At 33.9% G+C, this 19335-nt stretch overlaps 1 protein-coding gene across 1 annotated transcript in view; it reads right to left on the reverse strand.

Annotated features, from left to right (window-relative positions):
• Positions 1-254: 254 nt before the first annotated feature.
• Positions 255-19335, reverse strand: part of LOC141388704 (uncharacterized) — a 534459-nt gene continuing 515378 nt past the window's right edge. The window contains exon 11 of the mRNA XM_073958881.1: positions 255-769. Within this exon, the coding sequence (XP_073814982.1) occupies positions 645-769 (125 nt within the window). The 3' untranslated portion in view covers positions 255-644. The remainder of the gene's footprint in view (positions 770-19335) is intronic.

Below are 19335 nucleotides of genomic sequence, written 5' to 3' on the forward strand. Positions count from 1 at the left end.
CGTAAGTCCCCAAATGTGATTGGAATTTATTATATCTACAAATAACCCAACATAGCTGGATTCGTTTTCATATTTTTCAGAGAATATTCACCGTTTCACACGTCATTCACTAAAATTTCCTTCATTCATTTTGGAATACCCTATATAGTAAGGGAATTACCTTTATATTAAGGGTTTTATTTTCAGATATTCTTATTTATTTTATTATATTTAGAAATTGGTTTCTCTTCAGTTTTCTCTTGTTTACTTTTGAATTTGTTATTGTGGTGAGTGTATATATCTATATTATTTATATGCATGTGGTTCATGATTTTTGTAGAGTTTTATATAATATTACTTATTAGGTTTTTATGTATGTATATATTTTTGTTTTATTAAGTTTCTCCTCTTTTTTTGCTTGTCAATTCTGTGGGGTTACAATGATTGTAAAATGATTTTAGTTCTATCATTTGTTTTTGTGATTTCCTTTTTTTTAGTTTTATAAATAGTTATTTGCATATAAAAATGTATGAATGAATAACCGAAAAAGATGTGTGAATACATATGAATTTTTATATATGTAAAAATGCAAATGGTTTATTAGAGAAATTTTGTGGGTATGTGTTTATTTGTAGTTTAATATTCAAAATTGAAATTGGCTACATTTAGTTGGTCATAAACCGCATATATGCCGCAAGTAATATGATTGGAATTAAGCAGATGCCATCAATCACCGTTCGAGAGGATGCACTGCCATAGAAAGTTACACTCAAATCGCGCATTTCGTTATCTGCAATGAAAGAATAAAACAAGGGATACAATTATTACTAAATGTTTTTTTTTTTTTTCATTTTTCAAGAAATACATATATGTAAATAAAAATACAAGTTACAACATTACGTTAATATGATGTTTGTTAAAAGGTGAAAATCAAAGTATTTAGCTTAGATTTGGAATACGCATAATAAGCAGATATTGTGAAAAAAGTAGAGTGTTACACATACACATAAGTAAGTAGAAAATCTTAAAATTAGTCAAAATATACGTATGTAAGATTTTATATATATTGTATATGTATATAATATTATTGTTCATCCACACATCCCTGAAGGGACGAGGGAGACTTCTCTCATATCAATGAGTGCAACCCGATTCATATTGGCACAATGATATGGGACCTACTTTTTATTGCCGAGTCCCAACGGAGTGTCTTAAGACACCACTTTGAAATACTCAGAAAATGTCGCCAACATTACTGAGGGGTATTTTGCCACCGTTGAAAATTTGATGTTGCCTGGCCTGGGAATCGAACCGCGGACCTAGCGTGCTAGGCGGATGTGCATACCATTGCACCACGGTGGCACCCAGGTAAGATTTTACATAGGATTATTTTCAGATATAGGACACTGAACACAATTTTGTGGAAACTCTCTGGAATTTGTGTATCTTAAAGGATAGTTATTAAGGGTGACCACCAGTTGCAAAGCCCAATAAAATCATTTTTTCATGATTTTTTGGAGAAAATTACGAAACTTCTTATAGATCATTTGTCTACTTTCTGAATTTTATTTTTGTTGAAAATATTACTTAGTTTTGCGGCAAATGGTATTTTTTTATGAAAGAGTTTTTGGGTGCCAACTATACCTCGAAAACCAAAGAATCTATCGTCATATATTTTTGTGAACTTATTTAGAACATAAATATCTACACCATTTTCACTTGTAATTCGAATAATTTCAGTTTATATTCGAAACATTTCACTTGTAATTTGAGAATTCCAATAGAATTTCGAATTATTTCATTTGCAATTTAAGAATTCCAATTGAAATTCGAATATTTTAATTTGTAATTGGAATTATTTCATTTGAAATTCGAATTTTTTCATTTGAAATTCGAAATTTTTCATTTGTAATTCGAAGTTTTTCATATTTAATTTGAATTTTTTCAATTGTTTTTTTTTTAATATTTTCAGTTTGAAATTACAAATGAAAAAAATTTTAATTACAAATGGAAAAATTCAAATTACAAATGGAAATATTCGAATTAAAAATTAAATGATTCGAATTACAAATAAAAATATTCGAATTTCAATTAGAATTCTCAAATTACAAATGAAATAATTCGAAATTCAATTGGAATTCTCAAATGACAAGTGAAATCTTTTGAATTTCGAATGAAATAATCAAATTACAACTGAAATTCGATCGATTTTTTAAAAAAATATTAGGTTTTACGGAAATGGTGGACAGAAAAATTTAAAAATAACATGGGCAAACAAAATTTTAAAACATAAATCGTTCGGTGATGGGCTAGATTCTGATGTCCTTGTTAAGCCCACAAAAATACATGACAATCAGTTCATTGGTTTTCGAGCTAGAGTCGAAATGTCATCTACAATTCAAAATGTCATCTCGAAAAATACGCTGTTACATTTTTCCCTTAAAACGCTCACAGCCCTCTCACCTTAAAGCAAATATCAATATAAGAGGCCTGATCATAACATAACCATTATTTTCGAATTTTGTGAGTTACGTTTATCGATTTTTTTTGTTATGCAAGTGTACTAAGATAACGGATTTTTATTCCCTCCATTATAATATGGAGGGTATAATTAAATTTGTCGTTCCGTTTTTAACACATCGAAATATTCATCGGAGACTCTATAGATATATTTTTGATCAGGTAAAATTCTAAGTCGACATGTCCGTCTGTCCGTCCGTCCATCTGTTGAAATCAAGATACAGCTCGCAATTTTAAAGACAGAGCTTTGTAATAGAAGTTTCTAATACTCCTAGGATGTTTGGTATTGAAAATGTGCTATATCGGTCCACGTTTAGATATATCCCCATAGAACAGTACCAACCGATTTTCGGTATTTTGAAGGCTTTAGCATCATTATCACACCAAAATAGCTGAAAATTGCTACTTAGTTTGGTGGTATACAATTTTTTCCCAGAATTTGTCGGTATAAGCCCATATAGCCCCCATAGAACGGTACCTCCCGATTTGCGGTATTTTGAAGGTTGTGGCCTCAATATTCCTCCAAAATGGCGGAAATTTAGTATTTAGTCTTCATTTTATGCATTAAACTTTCCCCCAGAAAACTGTCTGCACAGGTCCACGCCTCAATATGGCCCCCATAGAACGGTACCTCCCGATTTGTGGTATTTTGAATGTTATGGCCTCAATATTCCTCCGAAATTGCTGAAATTTGGTATTTATTTATCATTTGGGCTATAAAACTTTCCCCCAGAAATATATCTGTTCAGGTCCACGCCTTAGTATAGCCCCCATAGAACGGTACCTCGCGATTTCCGGTATTTTCAAGGTTATGGCCACAATAAACCATCTAAATTGCAGACATTTGGTATTTAGTCTTCGTTGGGGTGCAGAACTTTCCGCCTGAAATTCGTAGGCATAGGTTTACACCTTAATATAGCACCTATAGAACTGTACCTCCCGACTTTCAATATTCAACCGAAATGGCTGAAATTTGGTATTTAGTAAAACATGTTCAATTGTGGTATACCCGGTTTAAGGAAGGCCGAGTAAATGTCGATGACGATGCTCGTCCAAGTCACCCGCGTCCATGAAAACGGCAAAAACAACGTCGCATGGACATCCTCAAAAAGGTCATAACTGGTGACGAATCTTGGTTGTATGACTATGACATTGAAACCAAAGTCCAATCGTCCGAAAGCAAACGTCCAGAAGAGCAAAGACCGAAAAAAGAACGTCAAGTTCGGTCAAATGTGAAGGTTTTGCTCACAGTTTTCTTCGACTGCAATGCACGGTGGGGCCAATGACAGGTTTTTGAGACAAAAAGGCATTTTTTAAAGTCAGTGATTGAAATCAAATAATAACGGAATTATATTCTTAACACTTTCAAACCTCCAAAACCAAAAAATTACAATCGGGCAACGACCCACGGCGACATGCCAATCTGTCAAAGATGTCATAATTTTCATTGCGTTTGTTTCTGACTTTGAGTCGTAATTAAACAATTTAAGTATTTTGGCGCCAAAACCTGACCTGTTGAGTAATTGTATGTAAATTAAGATTATTATCAAAAATGTAAATGTAATATTAGATGTGGTCAATAATTTGTTGTGTCACTAAGTGATGTTTTTGATGTAGTCTGTGGTATCGTCCATGTGTTCTTTAGAGTAGAACTTTCGGTATCGGAGCATTTTCTCGTAATCAGCTAATAGTTTTTGAAAAGAAATTTTGCGTATACTTGCGAATTAAAAAGAAATCTATTTCCAGATTTCGTAAAACTTAAAATTTGGATATTTTTAATTTTTGGTTGGAAAAGCAGCGAAAACCTAAACATGTTATAAATTAAATTTCTGCGAAATTTAATAGAAGTATCAAAGACAACTACACAATGGGAGTTGAACAACAAATTAAAAACATTTGTGCAAGCCTTAACCAAATAAAATACTTCTGTGCGGAGGAAAAGACCAAAGACGGACGGGGCCGACTATGTGATACCTTATCTTATCAACTTAACATTAAATAGGATGAAAAAATATAAGGGGGCTATAGTTGACTCTGAACTGAATATAACAAAAATTGACCGACCGAATTTAATCTGGATCGGACTTATTTTACGAATTTACTGTACAATAAACATATAATCTGATGAAAAATGTATATGGGAGATATATTAAAATCTGAACCGATTTAGATATAACTTGGCAAATTATTTATTGCGCGAATTCCGCGACATTTCCCAATTTGCATCAAAATTAGACATAATTTGCGTATTTGGTGCACCGAATACCTCAAATAGGGCGAATATGTATATGGGAGCTATATCCAATTCTGAACCGATTTCAATATAACTTGGTAAACTTATTTACAGTCAGAATTCTGTAGCAATGTCAAAATTTCATGATAATTGGACAGAATTTGCTTGTTTGGTCCATCAATTACATGAAATCGGGCGAACATATATATGAGAGCTATATATACATATATATGAACCGATATCAACCAAATTTGGCAGATTCGTTTCTAGGACGATTATAAACATCTGCACTAAATTTTGAAGGTCTAGCTTGCCCTTGTGATTTTTTGCCTCAAGACCCTGACTTCTGCCACACAGTGCACTGGCGTGGTGCATCATGAATTCTTGCCACAAGTTCGTACTGTCAATAAGGAATACAACCTTTAAGTTATGCGCAGTTTGCGCAAAGCAATTCAACAGAAACTCACAGATTTGTGGAAAAACCCATCATGGATTTTGCACCATTATAACGCACCAGCTCACACATCGATGTTAGTGCGTGTGTTTTTGGCCCAAAAAATCCGTTATAGTGCCTCAAACACTGTTGATTTTTTCCTCTTCCTAAAAATGTTGCTCGTGTTATTTCCAGACAAAGATCAGGTTCGAGTTGGTACTGCATGAACGGGTATCTCCCACACAAAATTAAAATTGTATTTCTTCAAGACAAACGCTTTTTTTGCTCTGCCTTTGAAGCTATGAGTTTGGCTTTGAAAGCTAACACGCCGTCACAACATTTTTTTATTTGTTTTCAAGGACGTGAGTTCAAATCCCAGGCGGGTCAAGTCTATCTTTTTAATTTTTTTAATTTTTTTGGGGGCAAATCCATTCTTCTTGATAAATTGGCCCAACAATTCCAAAAGCCCCTATAGATGTCAGAAGTATAGTATAGTGTTCGTTCTTTTCTTTAGCTCCAAAGCTGAGGGTATATATCAGTCGGCACAGCTGGCTAATACTTTCTTAATTGTTTTTACACTCCTTGAGTTAATGTTCGATGTGTAGTTCCAGGTTTTAGGGGTCACTTCTTAAAATACCATTCGATTATAGCGGTGAAAACTTTGGCCAAATTTCTGCTTATTGGATAGTAATGCTCTTAACCAAATTTTCCAACCGAATTTTCTAAAATTTTTATTTAGGATTTTTCTGGGTTGATCATAGTCTCAAAGGTAGATGATAACATTTTCTGTCGGGGTGAAATGCTGATTTTACAAAAAATATTCAACATCTTTACAAGTATTATTAAGTAAATAAAACATGCAGTATATAAAAGTATGAATGTATATTTTCTTTTTTATGAGACATGCAAATGAATAACAAAGAAACATTTAAAGAGATTATGAGAAAAAAGAATAGTGAAAAAAAGGTCCAACTAATACTGTAGCAGAAGAAGAAGAGCAACATATAGAATAAAATCGGAATTAAGAGGTAAAAATGCCCAATATTACAACTTGCCACATTTTGGGAAATAGAAACGAAGCAACTAACCTGACAAGTGACCATGATTAAGATAAGTCGATAGATCTGTGAGTCCATCTGGAATTAATGAATTGAGTGAGGTATGGTGGTAATTTACTGAGAAACCATTAAACGTTTTGTTTTGATGGAAACAAACAAAAATTATCACACCAAAGAAAAAAGAACACAAAATTTGTCATTTATGATTTAAAAATCACTTTGGATTAGGTTTGTGTAATGAAATGCATAGTTAATTTTCCTATTTAATCCAAAAATTCAATTCCAAGTTATACTAAATCATTTTAAATACTGTTTTTGCATAAAAATATGGCAAACCCCAGAAAAAACTCCACAAATACTATCCGCCATAACACACATAACATTTAATTTGCATGTAAAGCAAATAGCCAAAAAGTATTACCATCATCAACACCACCATCATCAGGCTCAACCATTTTCAGCAACCTCCAATGACAATTGCATTTCACAGGGAAATATTTTTTTTGGTACAAAATACCGCATAATGCTGACGGTTGCCTACATACATACATACATACATTGTATGTAAAATTTTGTCAACTGAATAAACAAATGTAATTGGCATTTTGGTGGTCGGTCGGTGCTTACAACAGTAATATAACCAATAACATGACAGGATATTCAAGAGTTTTACAATGAATGTTGGGTTATAGAATTCAGAAAATGCAGTATTGCACCAAGTGGAATTGAAAGATACTAAACGATTTATGCGGTACGAAAGATCTTTAGAGAAAAAGAAAAGTGTCCCAGAAAAAGAAAGGGGTACCAAAGACTGCCTATACCGGGAACATAGGCACTCGGACATTTACCCCGCAACTTTTCCCCAGTTCTGTTGAACTCTCCACAGCTTCTTATCTAACCTGTAAAAAGAAACACTGTGCTGTTGCGAAGTACTTTTCTGACATTCAACAAGCATTGATCCATTTGAATATACAAATATTTCAATACACACATGGATGTATGTATGTTAACCGCAGCCCATGTGACAGCCCTATGATATGTGCATGTTAAATGTTGCCTACAATTACACTGCAGGTCACAGATTTGAATATTAAAAGGTATGGACAATAAGAGGATTTGTTTTAGAGTAAAACAGTATTAGCGGAGTTTGCAGCATAGCATTGCAAAAATGGGAAATAGGAAAACTTTTCAAATGCATAAATGTTTCCAATTCCATAGCAAAACTAAATGGTTTACCTTACATTCTGAGTATCGGACCATTTTATGTTGTTCTACGTAAGCCTAAAATTTTTGTGGATAAGTTTTTTAACCACTAGAAACCTTAAAATGCAAATAAGAACTGTTTTGCTCGGAAAATGCAGCTAAAGTCCTCAAAGTAGGTCAGATCGTGAGGAACTGTGATATGGGGGTAAAAAAATATCAAAATGTGAACATATGGCGCAAATAATTCGTAGAGAAATTTTCTGAACGCTTGGAATCTTAAATGATAAATTGCTGCTATTTATACCCTCTACCTTTAGGCTACACTTAGATACGACCAAAATTGTGCCTTATCGAAATCCGTTTCAGACAATTTGAAGTTGATTTAGCCATGTTCTATCCAGGGTTTCGGAGTCGGAGTCTACGAGTCGGAGTCGAGCAATTTTGCTGGAGTCGGAGTCGGAGTCTGAGTCAAAAAAAAATATCTCGACTCCGACTCCAGGCAATTTTTCTACATTATAGAAATATAACACTAAATTCGGCACACAATTTTTTTTTTCAAAAAAAATTATTTATTTGAAAAGAAATCTATAAGAAAACATATAAGCGAACGGTATTTAGAGGACGATTCACAGGATATTTAATATCCTTTGAAGTCTAGACTTTTTCAACTCTATTTTGATTACAAATTCATGTGGAAAATATTTTTTGGTCCAATTGATCCTTTAACTTGTTGCAAGCAAAAGTACAGTTATATAACAATCGGCTTATAATTGAACATTTTACTTCATTTATATAAGTCCTACAAGTCTTCTGTCAGAAGACTTGTCTTTTGTGAGAAATCATCCTTGTCTTCTATTAAAGGACCTGTTGGACTCCGTCGAAAGACATTGTGGTATCCTCGGATATCCTACTGATTACACTGTGTCACCAAATGAAAGTCAAGGTCTAGGGATGAAAAATCCCTTTTAGGAATGAAAGCCAATATTGAGTATATTAAGTAACCCAAAGGTCCCATAGCTGATATTTCTGAGTTATGACGTAAAGATTTTTTTGACTGGCCCCCAATAACGCCTGAAAAAATGCTTTATAGCTTTGTTTGGCGATATTGTTTCATCATTTTGATATTACATGTTTTCAGTTAAATAGAATGAGGAATCTTTTGTAGAATATTTTGATCTTATAGCTCAGTTCCTTCCATGTCCGTTTTGTTATTGAACTGAAAAAGAAAAACAAGACGGGATTTTCTACATGAAAAATTCTACAAAAATCTTCCTTTCTCAAAAAATCCGCATGTTTAAGTATTTTGGTACATTTCGTATAAGTTATTACTTATGTATGAAATACGGATGGTTATTATGATTATGATTTGTTTACAACCTGATATTCCTGTATCATATTTTGAATAGCTTTTACACAAGATTAGTTAAAATATCTAGAAACTAATCTAGAAACTCGTCGATCGTGTTTATATTTAAAATTTTTTGCCCGCTTTATGGTCGAAACGTCAGTTTTTTAAACCAAACATTTAAATTTTTACTTTTTCTGTCCAATTGGGTGTCATCATCAAGGCTCTAGAATAGGCCGGGGCGATTTGTATTGAAGGAAGAAAGTGATAGTGGGCGCATGGAGTTTCTGATTCTTGGGATTGTACTGAGCAAAAAAGTCCACTAGATCATATGTCTACGGTGAAAATCGAGCTCCCGGATTTTGACTTGAAATTTTTTTTCAAAGATATTTTGGCCAAACCATATCTCAGAAACTTGACCTATCCTGAAAATTTCCTTTTGCGTTCTTAGTACACTCACCAAGGGCTTTCATCTCCAAAAGGAAATTTCCACCCACTGACTGTGAGTCAAATTTTGTAGCACAATGTAATTTATCGATATTTTCCGAAATATGTGCACATTCTCGGGGCCATAACTGCCTGAAGGAGCGTTCCAATGGTTTTGCTGTGTACTAGAGAGTTCTTAATTATTGCCTTGGCTACAATTTTTGTCTTTGTGTTGGATCGAAAATCTCAGTGGTTTGGCTGTTACATATATGCCAAAATATCCAAAAAACCTTGAAAAAAAACTTCAAGTCAAAATCCGGGGGCTAGATTTTCACCGTAGACATATGGTCTAGTGGACTTTTTTGCTCAGTACAATCCCAATAATCAGAAAATCTAGGCGACCGTAGTGGTGTTCAAATCGCCCCACCCTACTCTAGAAGCACTGTACAATTTTGGCTTACATCCATTTTAAATCCTGGCCATGAATTGCTTATAATTTTGACGGCATGCAGTTGATTTGTGTTGCCCTTCATTTTCACATATTTTGAAGGTGCAAAGATATTGGCACAGGGAAAATTTTCTTTCAGGAAAAAAGGTAAAACTGACAAAAATTTCTAAGTTGTATTTCATTGCTATTTTTTAATTTAAGATTCGGTAGAAATGATATAAATATGAACGTTACTTCATATTTATTTTCTGTAGTTGAGTATTAATGAACATTCTAAAGAATATGTTAGGAAAAACAAACAGATTAGCCTATGTGGGCCCAAATATAGGAACAAGTTAAGCATTTGTTCATATTTTATTTATTTTTACCTCGGAGTCGACTCGGAGTCGGAGTCGGAGCCGGAGTCGTGAAAAAAACTGGCCTGGAGTCGGAGTCGGAGTCGAGCTAAAAATACCTCGACTCCGAAACCCTGGTTCTATCCGCCTCACACTGGTCGAAGCCACTGATCTAGCGGCTCGAAAGTCCAAAAATCAAACTATAAAATTGCGAAATATTTTCCATTGTATCGATTAAAGACACTTTGCTGACAAAAATATGCAAAAAATTCTGGGCCTAATTCGTTTTATTTTGTGATGAAACGATCAGATCAGATTTTCTCTACGACCATCTTAACCATATATGCATTTGCATAGGATTCCGCTGTCTAGTCATTACCAATATTAAATGCGAGGAAATTTGAAATTTACCATATATTTGAAATATGGATGTACCTATCTATAACATTATATAATCATTTGATTCCAGTTGCCGATTTCCCGTTGATTATTTCAATTTTGATGAGAATGTGTTATATTTTACAACTAAAGAGAAGCGTTCAACGATGTTTCTATATTTTATAATTAACAGACTAAGACTAATTACTTAATTTCAGCCATTTGGGCGCGATAATGAATCTAAAACTTTTACCACTCAAAAAATTTGTTTGTTGATTTATGCCAAACTTCTAGTAATTGAACTGTAACTCGTTGAGTTTTAAAGATATCAACATAAAACTATAACACAAAAGTATTAATTCTGTAGCGCGATTCTCTAACTCATTTTTGAATTACCGACGAAATATACATACTTTACTCACATTATTTGACCGATTCTTATTTTGAGTTCTCAGGGGGCAGAAAATATACATTTCGAGAGGAACTTTACTCAAGTTTTGCTTTTGTTTTTGCAGCACAAATATTTGTATTAATTCTTGACATATTCTAACATTTGCTGTCAAAATACCTAATAATCAATGATATGAAAATAAATATGTGTGTCTATAAATATTCGTACAAATATATGTATGTAAATCTAACTACAAATTCCAAGAAAAAAGGTCAAAACTCACATGTCATATTTTTATGATGGTATATTTTATATATTTATATGTATAAACACACATGTACACATATATGTACATACATACATATGTCAATAAAAACTTGCAAATATAACATATAAATTTAATAGCTTCGGGATACAATTAAAATATACGAACAAAGAAAGATCTCATATTTCACAATATGATTTGACTAAAATTTATTATGAATTAAACATTTTTAAATTAGCGATATAATTTTGACTAAAAACAAACACTGTGAAGTGGCGTTTAAAGTCTAGATTTTAGCTACATTGACAATTTGCTAGCTTTATAATACACCCCCAACATAAAATGACACACCTTTTATATAAGCGACAGTCACAGCTGTTCGAATCTGCTCCTGAAATGCGTATAAGGTGTAGAGAACAGGCACATATAAAAAAAATCTTTCTAAGTTTTTTGTGAAAGTTCGAGAGACAAATTAATTTTTTCGAGAAATTAGATATGCGCTGTGGACAACAATTTTGGAATCGGGAGGTAACGTTCTATGGGGGCTACATCAAAACGTGGGCCCATACTGACAAATGAATACCAACTACTAAATTTCAGCCATTTTGGTAAGATAACGTGGTAACACATTATTTTGACAGAACTATAATATAAATTTTTGTACCAAATTATAAAGCCCTATGATAATTATCGCAAGCCGTATCTTGATTTGAAAAGACAGACGTATGGATATTTCGGAATAAAAACGTTAATATGTATACTAAGGTTATCACTTGTTTTACTACCTCATATCCCTGTATCATAGCGTGATGAGTTTCTACATAAGATTACATAAAATATTAATTATAAGGTGATTCGGTGAAAAAACCTCACGCACAAAATTATTTTAAAATTTGAATTTATCAGAATTATGAGCAATTTTTAGAAGTCACTATAAGCAGCTATATAATTGCAAATAAACTTTAGAGCCACGTGAGATAACCGACTGACATAACATTTGTTCCTCACTAATTATACTGGTCAACAGGACTTTTGTTTCAACCGAAGTTGCAGTTGTTTCTAGATGAAATCGGCGAGTTATTTTCAAATCAGGTCCCGGTTTTTCTCCATCAGCTCTTGTTTTTGAGATATAGCTCAAAATCGGTTTTACGAGTTTAACCCAGACTTTCGTTATTTTCGGATACAAACAAATATTTTTTGTGCGTTTTTCGACATTAATATATTAAGGAGATGTTGTACGCTCGATACAAATAGTTTTTGAAGTAGTTATGGTGAGCATATATCAAAAAAATATAGAAAACATACGACGGACCTTGTAAAAATTGCATATTTTGAGTACTTTAAGCTGTAATTACGTCATCGGGGGAAGTCATAGGATCTTCATATGGTACTCCGGATATGCTTAGGGTGTCTACTATATAATCCAGTATTCAAATGTATAATATAAAGTTCATAGCCCCCATGATTCGGTCATAACCTAAAAATCGCCATCCGTTGCGTAAAAAAACTAAATTCACGCGGGGTTCAAAGGAAATTGAATGACATTTGTAAATATTACACGCAAAAAATAGGTTTTTAAAGAAAATTCACGCATCAAATTTTGACCTTTATACTCCAATTACTAGGATACTGTAAGGAGCACACTCATGAGATATACATTAAACGACGTAAAATCACAAGTTCTATAACACTATGCAAAACTAAAAATGCAAACAACTTCTAGTACGCATTTTTTGAAAGTACATTTTTAGACTACAAAAACCTTAGTAGGGTTTTGTCCCGTCAGATCCAGTTCGGAACCGGGCTAAATCTACACTTTCTTGCATTTATCAGGCCTTTATCTCAGAAACGAATAGGAATTTGGCCTTGCTGTCTTTAGTAATATTGTAGCCCTAAAATAGTAGAACTTATCTTTTGAAAAAACCACATAAGAAAAACTCCATCTAGGGCATCTAAATCTATAAAACATAGAAAATTTTACATAATTGCTGAAATTCTGGTCAGTATCGGCTAAACTATTGGGAGTTGAACCAAGTAACCGTTTGCAAAATTCTTCCAAATAAAGTTCTCAACAATTCTTTAGAACATTCTGAAACTCTAAAATGCTTACTTCATATTGTTTCAGCGGTATTTTGCATCATATCTTTTACAACACGTATTTCCAACACAGTTCACACCAACAGTTTATTCTCGCATTTCTTATTTCACCACATTATTGGCATATTTATTAAATCGCCGTTGTAAAATGTACTGAAAACAACGGGATAGAGGCATTTCACAACAATGACATGTTCTGAAGAGTTGTGTATTACATTTCAGGGAATATTTTTCCAAAAAAGATATTCAGAAAAAATTAACGGTTTTGGAGATACGGTGCGAAATGTATAAAAATTGTGGAATTTTTGCATATATTTTGAAATTTGAGGCAATAAATGTAGTTTTTCGAGTTCATTATTTCTCCAAATATTTTATTCTTGTCCTTATCTACAAATTTGCTTCAGAGGTCAGAAGAAGATTCGCATTGGTTTCAGAGATATAGCCCAGAATCCCTTTAAAAACTCAATATTTAACTATGTTTAGATGGGGCTATAAAATCCGAGCTGGATCTGACACAACAAACCCCAACTAGGGTATCTTGTCGTTTGGGTCTGTACTTTCAAAAAATCCACAGTTCGGATTGTTTGCACAAGATCACCTTAAAAATGTTGCACAGTGTAATCCTATTATGAGTATGGAATATTCTCTTGTTGCGCGTCCGGATTATTAAAAAAATTCAAAAAACACTGAAATTCCGGCTTCAAATTGTCAGAATAAATTTTAGGTGGATGCAGTGGATATATCGAAAAGTCATACACTAGTGTCATGTAGTCCATGGATTATTCTGCGATTCCTTCTTTGGGCATAGGTCAATAAAATAAAGGGTTAAGCTAGAAATCGGAAGAGAACATAAAAAAACTTGTTGGCTTCAACCCATTACCCAGCAAAATGTTCGATGCCAAAGGTGCCGTTCAATCATGGGTGCAAGTGAGCTGGCATCTTCATCGATGAATTTTATATGAGCGTGGACCCCAAAAGATGCTATTCATCTTTGGATCCAAAGCATGTCATTTACACGAATGTTTTGACATGTCATTTTCACCAATGCTTTGGCATGTCATTTCCACCAATGCTTTGGCATGTCATTTTCACGAACTCTTTGCAATGACATTACCATTACGACAGGAGTTTTAACAAGGTTGGTTGTGATTTCAAGTCTCCGACAACATCAAGAGTCTCCGACAATTAATCTTATATACATATTTATAAAAAATGTATAAATAAAAGCAAGAAATTCATCTCTATTGGATAGATGGAATGGGTTCAAATGCTGACGAAAAGATCGGATCTTTTGCGACTTCCTTTGCATGGGTTCAAATGCTGATGAAAAGATCGGATCTTTCAAGACTTCGTTAATTCCCAGTAGCACCCTAAACCCACTTGAAATTCAGTTACGTAACTTTCTACGCTTGCAATAATGGGTCACCATCCCAGAATTCAACCCGCCATAACACAAAGGTTCGACTCACGGCGGATCTGCCCTTCAGGGTTCTGTATGTCCACACCAAGGGCTTTCACCTCCAAAAAGAATTTTCCACCCCCAGGTCATGATCATAATTTTTTCACGCACAGAAATGTATCCTCACAAACGTTAAGAAACGGTTCAAAAATACGGTTTTTTTGTTCCTGCACCATAACCGCTTAAAACGTCTAATGCATATTAGTCATATCTGTTGGACAATTTTAATAGCTTTCTAATGATATACATATACGATTATTCGGTTCATAAAAACCGGATAAAAATTCGGTTTTAATATCAGAATAACCGGTTCCATAATTCGGATATCCGGATATTTATTCCAAAAAATAATGAAATTGACGTGCTTAGCAAAACAAGATACAACTGTTTTAATGACTCCGAGAATTCTAGATCATCAATAGGTTAACAATAATGTATTGAAATAAATAGATATAGGGCTGTCTGAGCAAGATTCGGGTAAAAGTGAAAAACTACCGCTTAAACATGACTTTATCGATTTTATGTCTTTGGGAACCGTACCTAAAATCTTCCGAGCGACATTTTTGTAGAATATTCCGAAGCTGAAAAATGTCATCTTGTGCCACTTTTATTGCGGTTCTTGAAATAAAGGACGAAAAGGACATTGAAGGAAGCGAGTTAGAAGGTCGAAATGTTCTACGAAAAAAATCCTCATTTGATTTGACTGAAGACATGTCATCTTAAATATAAGCTTAAACAACAGCGAACAAAGATATAACGCTGATTCCATATTGCTTTTAGGGTCTCCAGCCAAATATTCATCACGCCATATCGCGAAAGTTCGACTCACGGCGAATCTGTCCTTCGGGGTTCTGTATATACTCACCAAGGGCTTTCATCTCCAATAGGATTTTCCCACCCCCCCAAAATTTCGGTTCACAGTGATATTCAAGGTTTTAGCTTAATTTGCCTCAGTAAGAACGGCGTTAAGTTCGGCCAAGCCGAACTTCTTATACCCTCCACCCTTGAAAGAAAATGGAACAATAAGTTTCTTTCCGTTCGGTAAAAAAATGAGGCTAACCTTCAAAATACCGAAATTCGGGAGGAACCGTTCCATGGGAGCTATATCAAAACGTCGATCTATACCTACAAGTTTCTGGCGGAAAGTCTTTAGACTCAGAGAAGACTGAATACAAAATTTCCGATATTTCTGTAAAATCTTCAAAATACCGAAAATAAAGAGGTACGCTCAGGGCTAAAAATGCTAACGCCATATTAGCAAAAGCATCGAAATTTGCCGCTTTGGCTGCTAAAATTTCTTCGAAATATGTTTATCAACAATGAACAAAGGCAACATGTAGCAACACATTTCACAAAAATATTGCAAGCGCAGCTAATGCTATTCGATATTGTTGCTATAATAAAAAAGCATCGCACAAGCATACTCATGTTTTGCAGCACACATGATCAACACATAACAGAAAAGAGAATAAGCAACATAGTTTCAACTGCTAAGCCATGTTTTCAGCAAACAATAGTTCTTGCGATCGGGGTTGCCTATTGTCTTTTTTGCCTTTTTTCGTTCAAAGACCATGTGCATTTTTGATGAAGCCGTTTAACAAATATTTTTTACTTTTACACAATAGTATAAAAATGAATATTTGTCATGCCGTATGCAGCAAATCGTAACGAAGATGGATATCAAAAATTTAAGATAAATGAACGATATTTGTCATTGACATTTGTATTACACCCAAGGTCCACATATTCCCTTTTGAAGTAAGGGAAACGTTAAGACTCTGGCATGTAAAGAACAAGAGCTTTTGTTACATTTGGAGTTTAAAATGTTAATGCCATATTCAAAAAAATATACATATACATATAATAATTAAATATGGAATTTTCAATTTCTTTATTACTATTTCTTAATAATAATCCCGCTTGATAATAAGCATTTTATCAACTAAATAATTAAATGTGTATCTTTTCTTATTATTTATATGTTGTATATTAAAAAATAAATATTTCGCTATATTGACAAGAAATGTCACCTTTTTTATTTGTGCGATGGCAACACTAATCACAAAAACACCCTCGTATGGAAATTTGCTGCGACCAATGGTCAGCAGAATGCTAAATATGTAGCATGGTTGTCGATTATGCCTAGCTTAGGTGCAAATACGAAATAAGCAAAGATGCACAAAAATAAATATGCGGTCGCTTGCTTATTTAGCCACACACAAATTTGTGTAGCATTTGATGTGTACAGCTAATGCTAACGTTTTTAAATGCTTGCTTTTAAACCCTGGGTACTCTTCTATGGGGGATATAGGAACCCTTGGACCTATACTGATAACTCTCTTCTGGAAAATTCAGTCTTTCGGTGGGATATTGACGTCACAACCTTCAGAATTACGAAAATCGGGAGGTACCGTTCTATGGGGGCTATATCGAAACGTGGACATATACCGACGACTTTCAGTAAGAAAGGCTTTTACCTCCAGCTAAGACTAAATACCAAATTTCACCCATTTCGGTGGGTTGCTGTGATCACAACCTTCAAAATACCGAAAGATGGGCGGTACCGATCTATGTGGGCTATATGAAGGCGTGGACCTATACCAAACATTTCTGGGAGAAATGGTTATGCACCCAACGAAGACTAAGTACATATTTCAGCCATTTCGGTGTTATAATGAGGATAAAACCTTCAAAATAAGTAACATCATGTGGTACCGTTCTATGAGGGCCATATAAAGGCGTGGACCCGTACCGAAAAATTTCATATGGAACGTTTAATACCCCAAGTGAAGACCAAATACCAAATTTCAGACGTTTCAAAATACCGAAAATCGGGAGGTGCCGTTCTATGGGGGCTATATGAAGGCGTGTACCTATAACGAAAAATTTTTGGGAAAGTTCTATACCCACATCGAAGACCAAGTACCAAATTTCAGCCACTTCGGTGTGATATTGAGGCGAAAACCTTCAAAATACCGAAAATCGGGTGGTACCGTTCTATGGTGGCTATATGAAGGCGTGCTCCTATACCGACAACCTTCAAAATTCCGAAAATCGGGATGTACCGTTCTATGGGGGCTATGCGAAGGCGTTAACCTATACCAAAAAAATTTTATACCTCCAACGAAGACTAAGTACCAAATTTTAGCCATTTCGGTGTTATAATGAGGTTAAAACCATTTGCTATACCGAACATCCTAGGAGTACTAGAAACTTCTATACTAAATTACAAAGCAAACATAACAAACATTGTTTCACAACATCCCATACGGGACAAGGGAGACTTCTCTCATATCAATGAGTGCACCCCGATTCATATTTAGCTCCGAACGGCGTGTCTTAAGACACCATTTATGGAGAAGTTTTTCAAGGCTGAAATACTCAGTAAATGTCGCCAACATTACTGAGGGGTATTTTGCCACCGTTGAAAAATGTTTGATGTTGCCTGGCCGGGGAATCCCACCCCCGACCTTCTGCGTGCAAGGCAAAGCTCTATCTTTAAATTGCGAGCTGTATCTTGATTTCGACAGACGGACAGACGGTCATGGTTATATCGCCTTAGAATTTTACCCTGATCAAGAATATATACATATATACTTTAAAGGTCTCCGATAAAAATCTCGATGTGTTACAAACGGAATGACAAAATTAATTATAACCTCAATATTATGGTGGAGGGTATAAAAACAAAAATTAAAATGTTTTTCAAAGGGGTTTAAGCATGACCTTCTCCAATATTTTATTTTGTTTATTTTATTTTAGTTATTAGTATTCCTAAATTCGTGCAAAAGAAAATAATTTTCGGGAAATTTTTTTTTCATTTCATACACTTTTTAAAAAACATATTTTTTAAAATCGATTTGTGCGTGGACTTTTTTATATTTCAATGAAATAAACATTATTATAGTGATTAATAACCAGTCATCCGTGCTACAGGAAATGGTTGTTAGGAAAAAAAAAATATAGAAAAGTCATAACCGTAAGGTATAGCCTCCATTTTATGCTAGAGGCAATAATGACGCTAAAATAAAGACGAAGACCATAGCCATCTAAGTAAATTTAAACAACATTTAGTATAGAGAACATTTAATTACAAAATCTCTGCATTTAAACCATGTGTCATTTTAAAAGTTTTCAATTAAATATTCATTTTGTTTTATTTGATTTCTAAACCGAACTGAAATAGAACTAGAACTTAAAGCATCTTATTAAAGAAAAAACTAAAGAATTCATTTCAACATAAAGAAATCCCTGAACAAATATAAATGCATAAAAATATCTGATGTTTATTTGTTTTTATTTTTTGCTGCTTTTATTTTGTTTCTGAAGATCGCAACATCATTCGATTCTATGTGAATCCAAGTAATTCCTTTGAACACAAACATGTGATGTGGAGAACTATGTATGGATGTTGTTGTATGTTCAAGCTTCTCTATTTCAATGGAGTTTTTTGTTTTGTGTTTTTTTTTATATTTTGGTTCTTCTCTTCAAAAATTGTTGTTATTTGCTCTATTTCCTTTTTCAGCTCATTTATTTTCTGTTTGTCCATTCATGTAGTTATTTTGTTTTTGTTGTTGTATTTGATATGAGCATGAGCTGCATTTGTGTAGAGGACGATATAGCGGTGTGTTTGTGTATCTTTGATTGCGTTACGACTAAAATGCATGTACCACCACATTATTGTGTGTGTAGATGTTTGAATATGAGTTGCCATTATTTGAATATAGTGATCAATAATTTCAACTTCGTATGCCTTCAAGCATAA

The sequence above is a fragment of the Musca autumnalis genome, unplaced genomic scaffold (genome assembly GCF_047663935.1).
Source record: "Musca autumnalis isolate F117 unplaced genomic scaffold, ASM4766393v1 scaffold_1, whole genome shotgun sequence".
Classification (NCBI taxonomy): Eukaryota; Metazoa; Arthropoda; class Insecta; order Diptera; family Muscidae; genus Musca; species Musca autumnalis.